We start from the raw sequence: 15,883 nt of genomic DNA on the forward strand, positions 1-15,883 counted from the left end.
TTGCTATCCGTCCCGATACTGTCTGATCAGCACGGTGCCGTGAAATTCAGGCTGCTTTCAGAAGAGATGACTATCTGGATATCACAGTAACATGCCGTGAAGGGCAGCCAGCGAAAAGTAGTCTCGTCTGAAAGCGACCTTAGTTGATACTAGAGAGATTTCTCAGTACATACTAAGTTCAAAAGCACAGACTTACATTGTGAGTATTTGTAAGATAAAATTTTATAATTCTGCTATAAACCCATCTTTTTTTTATCTCCCTCACAGAGCATAGTTGCCTAAGAACGTTCGCTGTTTTTACTGTCAGCGGATTTTCAGGACAGCCAGAAGACGAACGGCTGCCATCCTTGCTACCCGTCCCGACACTGTCAGATCTCGTACGTCCAATGGACATCCAATCAGTGTCCCATTTGTATGAAAGTTTTGAGCACACTTGAAGAGCTAGGACCAAAATTAATGTGGACAGTTTCTTCAAAAGTTTTATTCAGGCCACACTCGTTGGCATGAAAGAATGAAAACTGAGTAGTCCAAATACAATAGCTAATTTATCATTTTTCACAAAAAGAATTTACAAAGTGCTTGTTTCATGATCATCAAATAAAGTATAATGTTGTAAAGAGAGACATTAAATACAAATATTCTGGACGTCTTGATAATTTATGCCGAAAGCAGTAAAACATTTTCGCATGAAAGTGTTCGCGAGTAGCTACATTTTTTCACAGAGAAAAAATTTTCAAGTCGCTGTGTAGTCAAGACTCAAAATATAAATAGCAATGATAGCAACCCTCGTACCATGAAGCTAGCAATGGTGCACCCCCTGTTCTTAGAAGGTGAGTACAATCTTGAAAACAGATTTGATGCTTTCCTGGTGAATAATGTTGGTTAATTTCTCTTGTATTCCCACCAGGTTAAAAGCTCCACTTCCTCTTTTTTACTCGACACCTGCACACCCTTTTTTACACCCGCTCTTTTTTACTAACATGCGGACATCCTCTGGCATAAATGCAAAAAGCCTACGGATGGTCATAGGTCACTTGGTGGACAGTCACCGGACGTCCTGAAGATGTCTGTGTGCTGTGTGGGCTATTGTTAGTTTATATTGTGAAATATAATCTAGTCAGTGGCATTTGGTAGAGTTCAGTGGTATTTTTCAGCAAAGAAATTAGAGACTTCCATGGTTTTCAGTAAATCTACAGTAAAACCTCTTTATACCATAATGGAGGGGACCAAAATTTGGGCAATTTGATGTATGGAGGTTCACTATAGAGAGGTTATAGTGATAGCCACCATTTTTTCATACTATACGGAAATAAAAGACACTATGTCTTTTAAACCATCATATTTTCGTGTTTAAGCATACATGCATGCAATAGTGAACATCTATTGGCAATTCACTGATTACACTAGGGAAAGAATGACTTCCTCAAGTGGTCATTTTAGTAATTTGGGTTTGCTTAATTTTTTTCAAACCCTTTTGAAATAATATTTTCAATCCTATTGAATACGATCATATTATCATTTTCGCATTTTTCCAAGCTTAAAAAAAAACTTTCAATGACGTTCTAAGCTTCCTGAATCTCTTTTTTGGTGGAAACTGTAACTGATCCCTCATTATCGATTTCTTCCTCTACATCCATCCCTGGTAACTCACAAAATGCCCGACCCACGTCGATGGCTCGGAAGATTGCTATTTTTGTGTTAATTTCAAGCAGCCAACTTCTTTTATTTTTGGAATCCATCATCGGATTATAATAAATAAATCAATTTTCGTATGATTTCATATTTTACGGCAAATATCCTTTTGAAAATAGATTTATCATTTTTATGACATATGACATGTTAGAGATTATAAAAAATTAATACACACGTGACTACTGCATAAATTAGACCATAAATTGAGTGCCCTTGTGACTTTCATCAAATTCCCTCTCTCCAAACTACTATGGAGGTAGGGATCCCAAGAAAAACTGTGCAGAGGGCACACAGAAATGCTCGGTCTGCTAAACGATGTGATTTGCTGGCGAGAATGCTGGGCGAACTGCGCGACGATAAAAAACTTCATTGCCCCATATAAGCTACTTAGTTGTCTACCACACCTAACACTGTGGCACGTGGAGTGATGTTCAGAATTGTTACAAATTGACTTCACAGGCTCCCAACGGAAGATTCAGATTTCGTATGAATGTGCAGGCCGGACATATGACTGTAGCCAAGCACATTGAATTGTTACCAAGATCATTCACACAACCATTAAAAAAATTACCGAAGCAGTAGTAAAAAGTGACACACATGAAAATATGGGAATAAAATAATTGCAAAACTGGATTTGTTTTATTTTGAGTCGCAGTAAATTTATTAAATATTTTCATTTTCGAAGCGGAAGTAGCAATGCGGTCGAGTATTTCTGTCACCATGGATGGGAGCAAAGTTAGTTGAAATACTTCTGGTGGCAAGGGATTATAGGCTGTGCTGGTCCCTTCTTTTATTTATTAAACATAGTATGTGAGCACTTATAGGAAAATAGAGCCACAAATAACAGAAAGCGAGCCCTATAGAACAATTTTTACCATGATTCGAGGAAAAACAATGTATTCTCTCTTAATTCTACAGTCACTTACAATAATTGGGATAGTTGGATACCTTTTTCTTATGGCCATTTTCTTATGGAGCAAAATGGCCATAACTAATGGTTGACGTGAAAATTACAGCATGTTAAAGGTGTATACAAAAAAAAAGCGTGAAACATTTATCGCTGAAAATGTTATTCCATGTATGTAATAGCGGCCGCATTAATGGTCTCTAGATCTTTTGGTACGATTTACAGAGGTAATTAGGCCGTCTCGGGGGTGTCTCCTTGATATGATACGTGGTGGTTTAACGAGATAGTAGGGGAGGTACGAAGTATGGAGGTTTATGATGTAAGGAGGTTCACTACATACAGGCTTTACTGTATCAGCAAATAACAGAGGAATTTATTTCTTGCTACATACATTTGCTATAATAAATTCAAAATTATTCCCAACACTACCTCAATTTTGCAGGCATTATCATGTTAACCTTTTCAATGCTGAGGCTGTTTTTTGTATGGCTTTTCCCTGACTGAATGCATTTTTTTGGGTTTTTCAGTAATACTTTACCTAAGAAACAATTGTTCTTCAGTAATTTTTAAAAAAATTTTAATGCTAAAAATTTAAATTTTTTCTACGGACGTGAATTCACGTCCTCAGTCATACCTTAGAGGCTACTTTGAGTTATGCAGGGTAGTATCAACGCCCCTTTTATGACCATATATCTCTCGAAAGTTTTTATCTACCCCTAGTGCAGGGAAAAAATCCAAAGCCTTTCAAATATAGTAATGCAATATGAAGTTTTATTTTTATTTTGATTTAAAATATCATAGAATCATTCTTAATCAATTTTGTAATTATTTTGCATATGTTGATATTTGATGTTGATATTTTTTCTACTAAAACTATAATGGTTAAATAGCTATTTTCCGCACTCGTTCTTATGTTCTGTGAAATAATAGATTGAAATATGTTGTATCCTATTTTGACATTTGAATCTAATATTTCAAAAAAATTCGTTATGACATTTTACAGAACGAACTAACACCGTTTTTAGCAGGATTTATGAATGAAAAATAAAACTTTGGAAACAAGTATAATTTATTTGTTCATAACACTATACATATAAATAATATACCTTGCAATCACACAAATTCCAAATAAACACAAAATACTTTTACAATACTATTTTACAAATTAGAAAATGTGAAAATAGAATAGAAATTACAACTACATCAGCGTTAAAAGCAAGAAAACATATTAATTATAGACAAATAAAAAAATACAGTTACCCTCATTGAAATTATAATGCACACATAATATTTACAATTTCATGTTTTCATGGAAGGCCATGAAACATGTGTCGATGCAGAGGGGAGGGTGTCCCTCGCAAGCAGGGCAAAAAAATGTTGTGTCTTTTCTTATCCCCTTCTTCTGGCATTCCCGGGACCTTCTTCGCATCGTTCTGTTCCTCTTGCTTTTTTCGTCAATTGGAAGGGTGTGAGGAAAATGCCTTGATAAGCCTATGCCTCTGGAAGGGACTGAAGGGGAAGGGTCTGAAGGGCGAGTGAAAGCAGGTGAAAGTAAAGATTTGATTGCCCAAAGCCGAAAGTCATAAAATGAATATCTGGCATGCAATTTCTTATATAAAAATTGCTGTTGAGGAGGAGAAGGTGGAAGATGTGAATGCCCAACTTCTTATACCACTTGAGAGTTTTTCGCTCAATTGGATAATAGGACATCATCGGATCAGTGTGATAAATGCCCCCCTTTGCCTCTTTGCCTCGTTGTATCTTGCAATTGCCTCAGGTTTGGGTATAGTTCCCCCGCCCCTTCGGCAGGGGACATTGATCATTTCGCCGCCATTATGCGAACTGATCATCAGTACTTCTCTCTTGCCTTTCCACTTCATGACGCAGACACCGACGCCAGTGTAGGCATTCACAAGTTCCCCCTTCTTTAATTTTTTTGAATTAATTTGGGGAGGATTACCCTTCCGGTTAGTTCTCAAAGTTCCGGTACAATAGGTCTTCCGCTCCAGCAGTTGGTGGGCCAAATTGACACTGTTGTAAGAGTTATCCATAAATAATGAATGGCCAGCATCAAGGTGATCCTCTATTAGTTTATTTACAGCAGTGTCAATGTGGCCTCAGCCTCCAACATAAGCGTCACTAGATCCTGTGTAAACGATAAATCTGAGAACTAAACCGGAAGGTTCCGTTAGCATGTAAATTTTGATTCCGTATTTATGTTTCTTCCCCTTCAAAAACATTCGGAAAATAAGTCACCCCCTCCAGAGAAGCACAGACTCATCAATGCAGAGTTGTTGCATCGGAGGCACGGCATTACTTGTTGAGTCATGAAAGAGGTCGATTAGGGGGAGAATTTTATATAGTCGGTCATTTGGCTGAGGCTGACCAGGTTCTGGGTTTTTTGCAATAGTTAAAACAAAAAGCGAAAAGTTAAATAGGAAGTCCTTGCTCCAAAGTCTGATATCCTATTTCATCAGATTGTTTCTGTGTGGTACAGGACGCCTAAGAATATAAGGAACTCTTCTTTCGTCAAGGACTTCCATTTAATAGTCCTTGCTTTCGGGGCTACATTCTGCGCCTTCAGCTCATCGGCAAATCTCTCTCACTGTCAATTCGAGGATACTGTCAGTCAGTAAAAGATTAAAAAAGTCGGGGGGTTGGTCTCCTTGAGGTGAAGCAGTCATACCAGGGGTCTGGGTAAATGGAATGGGGTCTATTGTCGGTCTGTCAGAAGTCCAGGTGTAGGTAGTCTGTCTTAGTCTGGCAGTGGTGGCTTGCGAAGAGGTGCTCGGGAGGCCTGAATCTGGGGATAGTAAGTCATTACCCTGCGAGGGATCCTCTTCCTCCTCCGAATCATCGTCATCACTCCCGCTGTAATCCGTTTCACCGGAGAAGGTACTACCGTCTTCATCACTATCATCTTCCTCTTCTAGCAGCCTCCGGAGTTCCTCCGTGGAGGTTATTACTCCCGAAGCTGCCATTCTCCTCGACTTCGGTGGAGGAATGTCCTCCGTAATATCCTGAGGATCAGGAGTACGCGGGGGACTGACTTGAGAAGTCGAGGGTTGAGGACTCTCCCTAAGGGTGGATTGCTCCACACCTCTTTTTTTTCCTCCCCGAGTTTTAACCATTCTGAAACATGATAAATGAAAGCATAGTACGATGGCATAGGTACTTTTATGGACTAAAAAAACATTTTGGATAATAATATAATTTTCCACTATTTATAAGATCTCAATTAAAAAAAGAAAGACCTGATTTTAGTAACATATTGGTTCAATGATGAATGAATAAATTAGCGAGTATAGCAAAATGATTGTTTATTTTTATAAAACTATGGTGAGTTTGGTGTCGTTTTCCATCATTTAAAAAAACGTATCTGAATATGGTATACATAGCATTCATTAGTAAACATTTAGCGTGTATCACTATGCTATTAAATGCCAAAGAACAACTCAGATCTATTCCACTCCCATTGTCACAGGCCGGAGTAGGGTGGTTGCCTGCGGAGGATTATAAGGATCTGACCAGCAGGTACCCGGAGACCAGCGACCGTCCCGTTTTACACAGAGCATGGGCAGAGTTAGCTAATTACCACCGGGAGATGACATGCATTCCGAAATATTCTCAGAGGGAATCCCCAAGCCAGTCGGTAGACCATTAAACTCTGTTACATACTAAGAAACTATCCTCTGACGCTGTCCTGCTTGAGGGTTCTGCCACCCCAACAACCTCATCCATAATGCTTTTCACGTTGCAATAAACCCTCTTTGTGTCTGCGAAACTTCCGAAAGCAGGGCCAAGAAGGTTGCGCGGCACCCCGGCAATTGATCAAACAAAAGAATTCACGGAGAGAGTGAACGGTATCTGAAAAGAGTGAAATGTCAAGGACTACTAAAGATATTGCTAGCGACCACTTCAACTCCAAATTTCAAAACATCCTTTCCTGAACGGCCAAATGCCTAACGGGAATGACAACACTTCCACCGACAATTCTTATTCTTGATTTCCTGATGATGCAGATACCAAGAACACAAAGTGATTTTCATCAGCAAAGAAAAAAGATATTTTGTTACGCAGCAAGCGAGTACCGCAAACTTTTAACAAGAATACCATAATGTTCTTTGATATCGTGTCTTATTTTTTATGTTCCCAGCATTATGCAAGTGGTAATTAATCACAAATAACAGCACTTCCAACCTTCAGTAATGAAGGCATTATATGCTGACTCTAACTAGTAATAGGTACGAATTTACGAAGAAAAATTAACAATTTATGCATGAATTTGTAATGCATTGATCCAAGGATTAAATATAAAAATTTAGGAGTACATAACTGTTATTTGAAAAATAAAATAAATAAAAATGTTATTTGAGCAAAAATAGAAAATAGCTATGTTTCGCAAAAAAAAAGTATAACATAAGTACTCGTTAACTCACCCAAATTGAAGAGAGAGGAAGGAAACAAAGAAGATCAAAACACAGGATCGGGATATTTACAGCTCATGATTTCTGCAATCGATTCTCTGCTGCTGGAGTATCTTGTGTAGTAATTTCTTATATATCTTGGGAGTAATTAGAAGAAATTATGAATACATGGTACATGGGTGTTTTAAAAGGCAAATAGGATCTATGTACGTGTATCGTATGTACGTGTGATCTATGTATGTAGGATATGTATGTAATGATAAAAAATGCATTCAATACTTCATCGCCGTATTTCATCGCTAGTTAGTGAAGAATATTCGAAGAATATTTTGGATAACGACCATTTATCACCGTAAAAGTCGAAAAAGAATTAACTCTGAAAATTTTCATTTTCTTTTAACTTGTAAAACATAAACCTAATTATCAGCATACATATATATATATATATATGTTATATATATATATATAACATATATATCAACACACAATAAGCTAATTTAAAGGTAAATCACGCATATTTACAACAGAAAATGAAATAGTGCAAGGAAAAAAAATATTTACCTACCTCCAAGTGAAAGTGTCTTCGACCATAAGATTCACCGAAGCAAGAAAAACTGACCTTCCCCAAGCAATGGTATGAGTGTAACTGACGGCTGTGAGCCCGCTAGAGCCCCTCCGAATGACTTGGACGCAAAGGTGCCGCTATTAAAGCTCCCGCGTAGGGGAGGTGAATTCACGTCGGGCCGCCATTAGCTAGGAATCCCTGGATGTGAATTCACGTCCAACCACGCAGAAAGGGTTAATTGAGTTGGCCAGGAATTACCCTTCACCAATTAATCGGGCTCCTTTATTTTTTGCAAATGATAATTTTACTTATATTATTATTGCTTGCAGTATTTGAGAGTGGTAATAAGGTCCAAACACCATCAAAAATTAAAGATAAAATCATAAATAAAGCTATGAAATCTTTATATCGCGCGGAAAATCCAAAAATATGAATCAACAAACATTTTTGTTTTTGCGAATATCATGTAGCCCAACCAATTACTGTTACATTACAGCTTACCTAATGAGATTATATACTTCCACAGGAACTGAAACATTATCTCCAATACGGAAATCCAGATGGGCAATGACACGAGAGCGTTGATCCTGAGAGCCAACCACAGACACCACAATGTTTGGTATGTCTTCCAGTTGATCAATGGCCAGAGACCTGGGGACGGTCCATGGGTCATTGCTGTCACCAACGATTTGCATTATAGTCTAAAGTAGGTAAGAAAAAAAGTTAAGAGAGAGAACATATCCAGAGAAATATCATTAACCACGTAGTGTCAGAAGGGACAAATTTCTTTGAATTTATTTATTTAACTAAGTTTTATACAATCTTTAGGTTATGAGTTTTAAGGTCCAGATTTTATTCTTTTAGCAATAGTTGCTATGGAGATACATTTCGTATAAATGGTACCACTAGGCTTATGATAAGTCAGAATTTAATTTGGAAGAATATTCATAATTTTGCATTACTCTGCCAAAAATATGACACATACAGTATTTGTAATGCAAAATGTAATAAATTAAGTCCCAAAATTAATCTCCACATCAACAAACTGTACTTAATTTGAAGGTAAATTCAATAACGTCTTTAATGACTAGATAAATTTTCCTAATATTCGCAACATACAACATAATATTTTAAAATCCCAATCCTGGATCTCCCAATTCAAGGTCAGGAATACTACCAGTTACACCATCAAGCTACTCACGTTACACAAAGGGAATTGAAAATAAAAATGCACCACCAGTCCACAGTTTAGTACGAGTGCCAAAAATCTGTGCCCATATAGCCACTGAGAGACTAATAATTATGTATAATTTCTATGTTTGTTTTTCAAAAAATTATACAATCACATTCAATAGCACATCATTACATTAGGCCTTCATGAGTGGATTGCTTTACAGAAGTATTTACCAGATGATCTCCATGAGAATGAGATGGGCTAATGCTGAGCAAAGGTTTTTTTTTCTAAAAGTTACGAATGAAGTAGTTATTCAACATTTTTTTCAACATCTGCTTGCGATAGAGATTAAAAAATAAAGAGACATATTTTTTTTGTTTCTTGATTCAATATCTACTTTTTGAGCTGAGCATGCTGTTAAGTCCCACCTCTTCTGTTTTGTAAGTAAGCTGATGACCTCATGAGCTCATGCCAAACAGGTTACTGTCTCTCTAATACACCTTGCTCTTACACATGGAGCTATTATTGCCTTCAATTTTCCCTGAACAAGGTAATGAACAAGAACTCAATGATGTCACAAACTTGTGAAAAGTGGGCGACAACTTTTGTTGTTTTTTTTCAAATTATGAGAGATTGGCTCAGCAAGGAAAATTAGTTTTTCATTACAATTTATCTATTCTACCACCGGCAAAATTCTTTAAATGAATGGGGTCGATTGCATAGGCCTGAAATCACATTTCATTGATATGATGCAGTAGATGGATAGAAAAGAAACTTCTAGAATATGCAGAGGAAATTCTTGGTGAACATCAAGCAGACTTTAGAAGACAACCACCGATCAACTTTTTATTATCCAACAAGCTCTTTCAATTGATTGTTTGAGACGTAACTTTGTGAAAGCGATTCATTATTAAAATTAAAAAGAAGGACTTTGTGCTTTCACATGAATATTTATTCACACATTTACATGACCATGGTTTCAACGTTAGACGTCATCATCAGGATGATGATCATCCTGATGATGACGTCTAACATTGAAACCATGGTCGTGTAAACGTGTGAATAAATATTAATGTGAAAGCACAAAGTTTTTCTTTTTAATTTTAATAAGCTCTTTCAAAATACTGAGAGTTAGACAAATGTGGTCACGTCCCATAAGTGCCATGGTGTAAATGTAGACACAAGTTAAAATAAAATAAAGCCACCAAATACTCTCCACACTGATTTTAACATTCTGCAACTGGTTTCGACGTGTTCAACATCATTTTCAAGCTGGACTGCCATATTTCAGCACCAACAACTTCATTAGTAAACATAAGTGTTTATGAAGCATATTAAAGATCTTGTATGTTGTTGGGTATGATGAGGTGGAAGTTCTTAGTATTAGTAAAGTTTGACATTTCAATATTTCCACAGAGTTTTATTTTGACACTAAGTGTTTCATTGTTACAATGTTGTTACTAGCAACGAAACACGTAGTGTCAGAATAAAATTCAGTGGAAATATTGCAATGTCCAATTTTACTTACATATAAAAAGACTTGTATATCCACTTATGTATCCAGCATCCAAATTGGACGCCAAAAAAAAAATTCCCATTTAGTTTTTCCACAAGAATAGATGAACATTTCTTCATCGCATAATTAATTGAGTAATTTATTGCAGCACTGAAATTACTCAAAGAGCCGTTTATACCGTATGAGCGTGTGTAAGAGGCGCAACTTTTTTCCCAGAAATCGCAGCCGAAAATGGGGCTGCTTCTCTTACACAAACTTGTTACCTTCCCCCCTTCCTTCACCAGTCACAAGTCCAAGGGGAACTGAGCGGCTATGGTTTTCGTCGTGAGTCAATCATCTGAAACCCTAGGTCAAAAACAAACAGCAGGCAGGGGGAGTTTCTCCATTAGTGACGTATTTTAAAAATGCTCCTGTTTGCTTTTCTTACTTGCAAGCATCGTGCCATCACGTCGGTACCTCAGAGGTGAACATGGAAAAGATCGCGTGGGGTTTTTCACTCCGGAGGGCGCACTAAATTTACTGCCACAAGTGGGCATCCCACGGCATTTATACTGCAAATGGTAATCGCATATCAAATATACAGAAATGCGTAGGATTTTGGCTTCATATTCAATTTCTTCAACAAATTTGGATCCAGAGTATAACATGAAGGGCATTATTCATGGATATTAGTATCCGATCCGACCATCCCTAGTAAGCATCATAAGGTTAAGACTACAAGTGAATACCTACATATCTCCAAGCGCCATGCACATAGTGTAAATTCAGCTGAAAAAATACGGTGTAAATTTTTAGTATTGAAAGAGGAAATTTTGATAACCGTCAAAAGTCCAGGCATACGTCTGCAACACCGGGTGATTGGATAAAAAACGCCGCAAAATTTTTTTTCATTAGCTTCAACGCTCAAAATTGCATTTCTTACACGTGCGCAGCTCTTACAGGTGCTTATACGGTACCTTAAATTACTGAAAAAATTACGCCTCTTCAAAAATCTATTTCTTGTAAAAGAGAACCACACCAATAATAAAAGATTTTTAAAAATTAAATTACCGAAATGAAATCTGACGGGATATACCCAGGAACACAGGGTATGAATTCCATTGATATTGCATTGCCTTTCAAGTCATTAGCACGGACATTAGCATGCCTTTGGGAATAGTTGTCATCTTTCCCAAACATTTCACAGCAAGAAAGAAGAATAATACGGGATGAGGCCAGTTTTGTGATGCTGAAATAAGATTTTGAACAGTTTTAAGACAACATAATTCATAGAATCCATTTCAACAAAAATCATTAACTTTCAAGCAAAATTGAGCTTTAATTGGCTAGTTAGAGTACAAAACTGCTCAGATGGCCATAAAGCTTAGATTCTTTGTTTGCACCGACAAAGAGTACCACCTTGGTTAGCAGGGAAGGAGCAAGTGACTGCAGGGACCAACCACAGATTTAACCCTTTCGTGCCAGAGCCTCGTGGAGGGAAACTCTTTCACGTTAAGAGACCCTTGAAAATTTTTTGCACTCCACTGTACGAAGCTCTCTCGCGTAGATGGAGGGCAGATGTTCATGCCCATCCTAAGACTGGGACCCAACTCAAGACTGGGACGTCGATCCGTTTACTTGACTGCTGTCCTAGACCCCAGACAGATCAAAAGATTCCTTAGACTCCATAGTCAACTGAATGGAATCGCTTGGTTTACATAAATATATTTATTGTTCCCATCAATTTTTAAAATATAAAATGAATAGGATAGTTTTCTATTATTTTTTTATTGCCTAAATCGAAAGATTATTACTCCTGGAGTTTGTATTTCACAATTTTAGATTTTTAAATGACGATATCTATTTTTCCCGATCAAATGAAAGTGCACGATTTTTTCGCGCGCTTTAAAAAATATTTTCAAGCGCGAGAAAATGCGACGTAAGTATGAATGCTGGGAAAAGCCCGTGTGACATCATTCTGGTTCCAGCAGCCACCGTATGCAGCCACCTTGGTGCGAGGCTACGGCGAGCCGGGTGGCCTGCTAATTTCATATAAAATGATGCGCCTCATGATGCATTAGGTGTACCTGAAGATGTATTAGGTGTTAGAAGTTTAATTTAAAATGTGCATCCCAAGCATTGGTTTTTGCTTGTTTGTTTGTTTAAAAAGTAGAATGCGGTCTTGATTGTTGAAGGAGTAGCCATATTGAGTGAATATAAATTAGAATTATTAATACCCTATCAAACGAAGGACACTTTCCGACCATAGGCAATTTTAATAGGTGATTATAAAGAGATGTTTCCCTGAGCTCTGTGCCTCATGCATGCATTGGTAATCTCAGACGATGTAAAACTCCTATCTACTCATATAGAATCTAGGTCCCTGTAACTCACATGGAGTGGCATCGCATGGGCGCCAATCTGGCTTTTTTCAAATGCGGTTAAAATTGACCATTAACATTCGTCTAAACCGGTATTTCTAAAACCAAATAATTTGTATATTATGAATACACTAATGGTGGGTAACGAATCGCAATCAATGCCTTTCGTTGTCTTTGGTGAAGGAAACTATCCTATTATATCGTGGACATTTTTTACACGTTAGTATTGGCATTGGCGTACCCAGCGAGGGGCATAAGGGGACACCTGCCTCCCCTAGAAGCAGAAATCGCAAATTTCTTTCAGGAAAATAATATTATTTCAAGCAAATAATTTTAAAAACTAATAAAGAGCTGTTACAGTTTCTTTAAAATGTTGATTTCATTCACCTTTTCCATGCTTAAATCCTAACTACAGATTGAACAATATGGCTTGCACCCCCTAGTTTTGATCCTGGGTACACCCATGAGTATTGGTGATGTAAGACGTTAGACTATTTTTGGATATTCATTTACTGGGAAGAAAAAATATTCTACCAGGGAAAGTGAGAAATATTCTTACGAACCTTTTAAATCCGGCAATATTCTCGAGCCACATTATAAAATCAAATAATTTGTATATTATGAATACACTAATGGTGAGCAACGAATTGTAATCAATGCCTTTCGTTTTCTTTGATGAAGGAAACTACCCTATTCCCAGTGTTTTTCTAAGCGTGAAGAAATTTTAATCGAAGTTCTAACATTCATATTGACAGATTTTGTACATTTCTATTCCATATCAACTAATTTGGAACTGAACTCTTGATATTAACCCTAAAACTCCATTTGAAATTTCCATGTGACAAGCGAAAAAAGATGAATTCAATTCTAACTTTAGGTTTATAAGATAAGCAACAAATATGTATAATTTTTTTGGAAAACAACAAATAGTGGGTGACAGTGCGGAGGGGACATGAAAGGGTCGATCCAAGCAGCCGAGGAAGGACCTGGGCTCAAGCTAAGTTAGGCCTCAAGGGACAACCACGGTACTGGGTATATTGTGTCCACAGCAGTCACTTTTCTCCACCCCATGCTGCATACATGTAGCCTTCATTTGTTTGCGTTGGAAAATTGATGCCACACACGTGTGGATTTCATTCTATTGCGAAGAAAATCCTCGACACAAATGTGCGGCATTTGGCGTGAAAGAGTTGACACTCACCTAAAAAGTGTAAACTTTTATCGGTTAGGCTTCGCTGTGTTATAATGTAATGTTTTTCCAGCGGAAATCTTGATCAATGCAAATGACAAGTTGAAACATTATGGCCATTGGAGCTATTTCGCATTCTAACACATCAAAGGAGATATAGCTCAAATCCTATATTACTAATAGGCTAATTTAATTCAGAATACACGACTCACCATTTGGTCAACATGGATTGAGCAAGCCAGAGAACATCTCCAAAGAGGTAGTCATTAGAGTGTCCATAATTTTCTTTGAAAAGATCCGATGAAAAGGCTATAAAAAATAAGAAATTAGGAATGAATTAATATTCTGAACTGAGACAGCCAGACACAGTGGAGTAACTAGGAATATGTTTGGCGAGGGGATGGGAGGTGTCCCCCCAGTCTGGGGAAAATTTTTGAAAAATGGCATGCCATGGAAATACATTTTACATCATTTTGGCACTTAAAATTTGGGTTTCACTCACAATTCCGTGATACATCATCACAACAGAGAAAACAACAGTATACAATAAAATGTGGCCTCTGAAGGCCTGTTTACGCGGTACATTAACATGTACGGATTAATGTTTAAATGTATGAACGCGAGAATGAACGCCAAAATGCACTGTGTAACCACCCAACTTGTGCGAATGCATGCACAGAAAATAGAACCTGTTCTAATTTGGTTCATGCATTCGTACATGTTCCGTTCCGGTCCACAAAAATCATTCACGCAAACGTACATTAACTCGTACGTGTCAATGTATCGTGTAAACAGGCCTTGAGGCTTTAGGGGGGGATCTATCCCCCTCATAGTTACTGGCCAGACATGAAATCCAATGAAAACAATAAAAGTTGAATCAGGGCTTCAAAAAAGATAAGATTTGATTCCTATTCCAAGAAAAAATGGCAGGGATTAGAATACATAATTGATTGAATCTCATCAAATTGATGGCTTCAGGATTTGGCCCATTGGCAACAATTTCATCATAGCACTGCATAAAATGACTAATGCAGAACTTTATGCAAAGACTTTCAGGTAGAATTTCATACATGATAGTTACAGGCATTACTTGTGGGTACTCCGAGTAACCCAACTTGCTTGAATCTAAGAAATGTGATGCTACCGAAGAAAGATGAAGTTAAGAAGCCTTTGGGTAGCCCATATATCCTACAGTATGAAAGATAATAAGTCAATTAATTGGTATTTACATTGGTGCATCGTTCTCAGTTTGTTCAACGATTCAATACATGGGCGTTGGAGTCCATTTAAAACGGATACATGACTGCGATTCCCGTCGTTACACGTCTTCTCAGTTCCAAAGAAAACAACAGCCATCAAGTCCGATGGTGAAAACTTGATCTTGTGCATCATAGCTTGATCACATGCCTGAAAATCAACAATTTAAAAGATTGAGCGGAATTACTCGAATAATTGGTTAAGGCAATAACCAATATCAACGTACGATTATGCATTCTTTAAAAGCACAACTCCCAGAAGCATCTTCAGCAAACATCGGCTCAGTAGCATCAATCAAAATAATTATGCCATCCCTTCCTGCTTTGAATGACACCTCCTCCTCAGTATCGCTTGAATCATTCATTGCGGTCTAAGAATATTATGCTCAGCCGTAGCTTTAACAAAAATTAATCATCAAAACTGCATTCAAATAATACTTTTCGCTCAATGACCACAGAAAACGAAACTGGAAGTAAACACAACGCCAAAACGACTTTCAAAACAATTTCGGTGATTCGGTCACGTTCGCCGAAAATAGACGATGTCCGCGACATCTACTTAAAAAACTGGGAACTATTTGGTTGCTTGAAAAGTATTATGGGATTATGGCGCCATGAACGAACGAAATTTTCGGTGAGTAGCCATTCTTTCTTCATCGCGTTTCCAAACAATTAACAACGTGAATAATCACTCATTTCAACGAAAAAATTTGATATTCTATGCATCTTAGTAGAAACGGATTTTCTGCGGTCATCGATGGATGAAAATACCTCATTCCTATCAGTGGCGCAGCGAG

At 37.5% G+C, this 15,883-nt stretch overlaps 1 protein-coding gene across 1 annotated transcript in view; it reads right to left on the bottom strand.

Moving 5' to 3' along the window:
* Nucleotides 1–15,631, bottom strand: part of LOC124169147 (X-ray repair cross-complementing protein 6) — a 32,965-nt gene extending 17,334 nt beyond the window's left edge. Inside the window, exons 1-5 of the mRNA XM_046547653.1 lie at nt 15,314–15,631; nt 15,060–15,237; nt 14,043–14,139; nt 11,332–11,509; nt 8,093–8,292 (exon numbers count right to left, since the gene is read on the bottom strand). Of these exons, the coding sequence (XP_046403609.1) occupies nt 8,093–8,292; nt 11,332–11,509; nt 14,043–14,139; nt 15,060–15,237; nt 15,314–15,451 (791 nt within the window). The 5' untranslated portion in view covers nt 15,452–15,631. The remainder of the gene's footprint in view (nt 1–8,092; nt 8,293–11,331; nt 11,510–14,042; nt 14,140–15,059; nt 15,238–15,313) is intronic.
* Between the last annotated feature and the right edge of the window lie 252 nt (nt 15,632–15,883).

This window comes from Ischnura elegans, chromosome 12 (genome assembly GCF_921293095.1).
Source record: "Ischnura elegans chromosome 12, ioIscEleg1.1, whole genome shotgun sequence".
Taxonomy (NCBI): domain Eukaryota; kingdom Metazoa; phylum Arthropoda; class Insecta; order Odonata; family Coenagrionidae; genus Ischnura; species Ischnura elegans.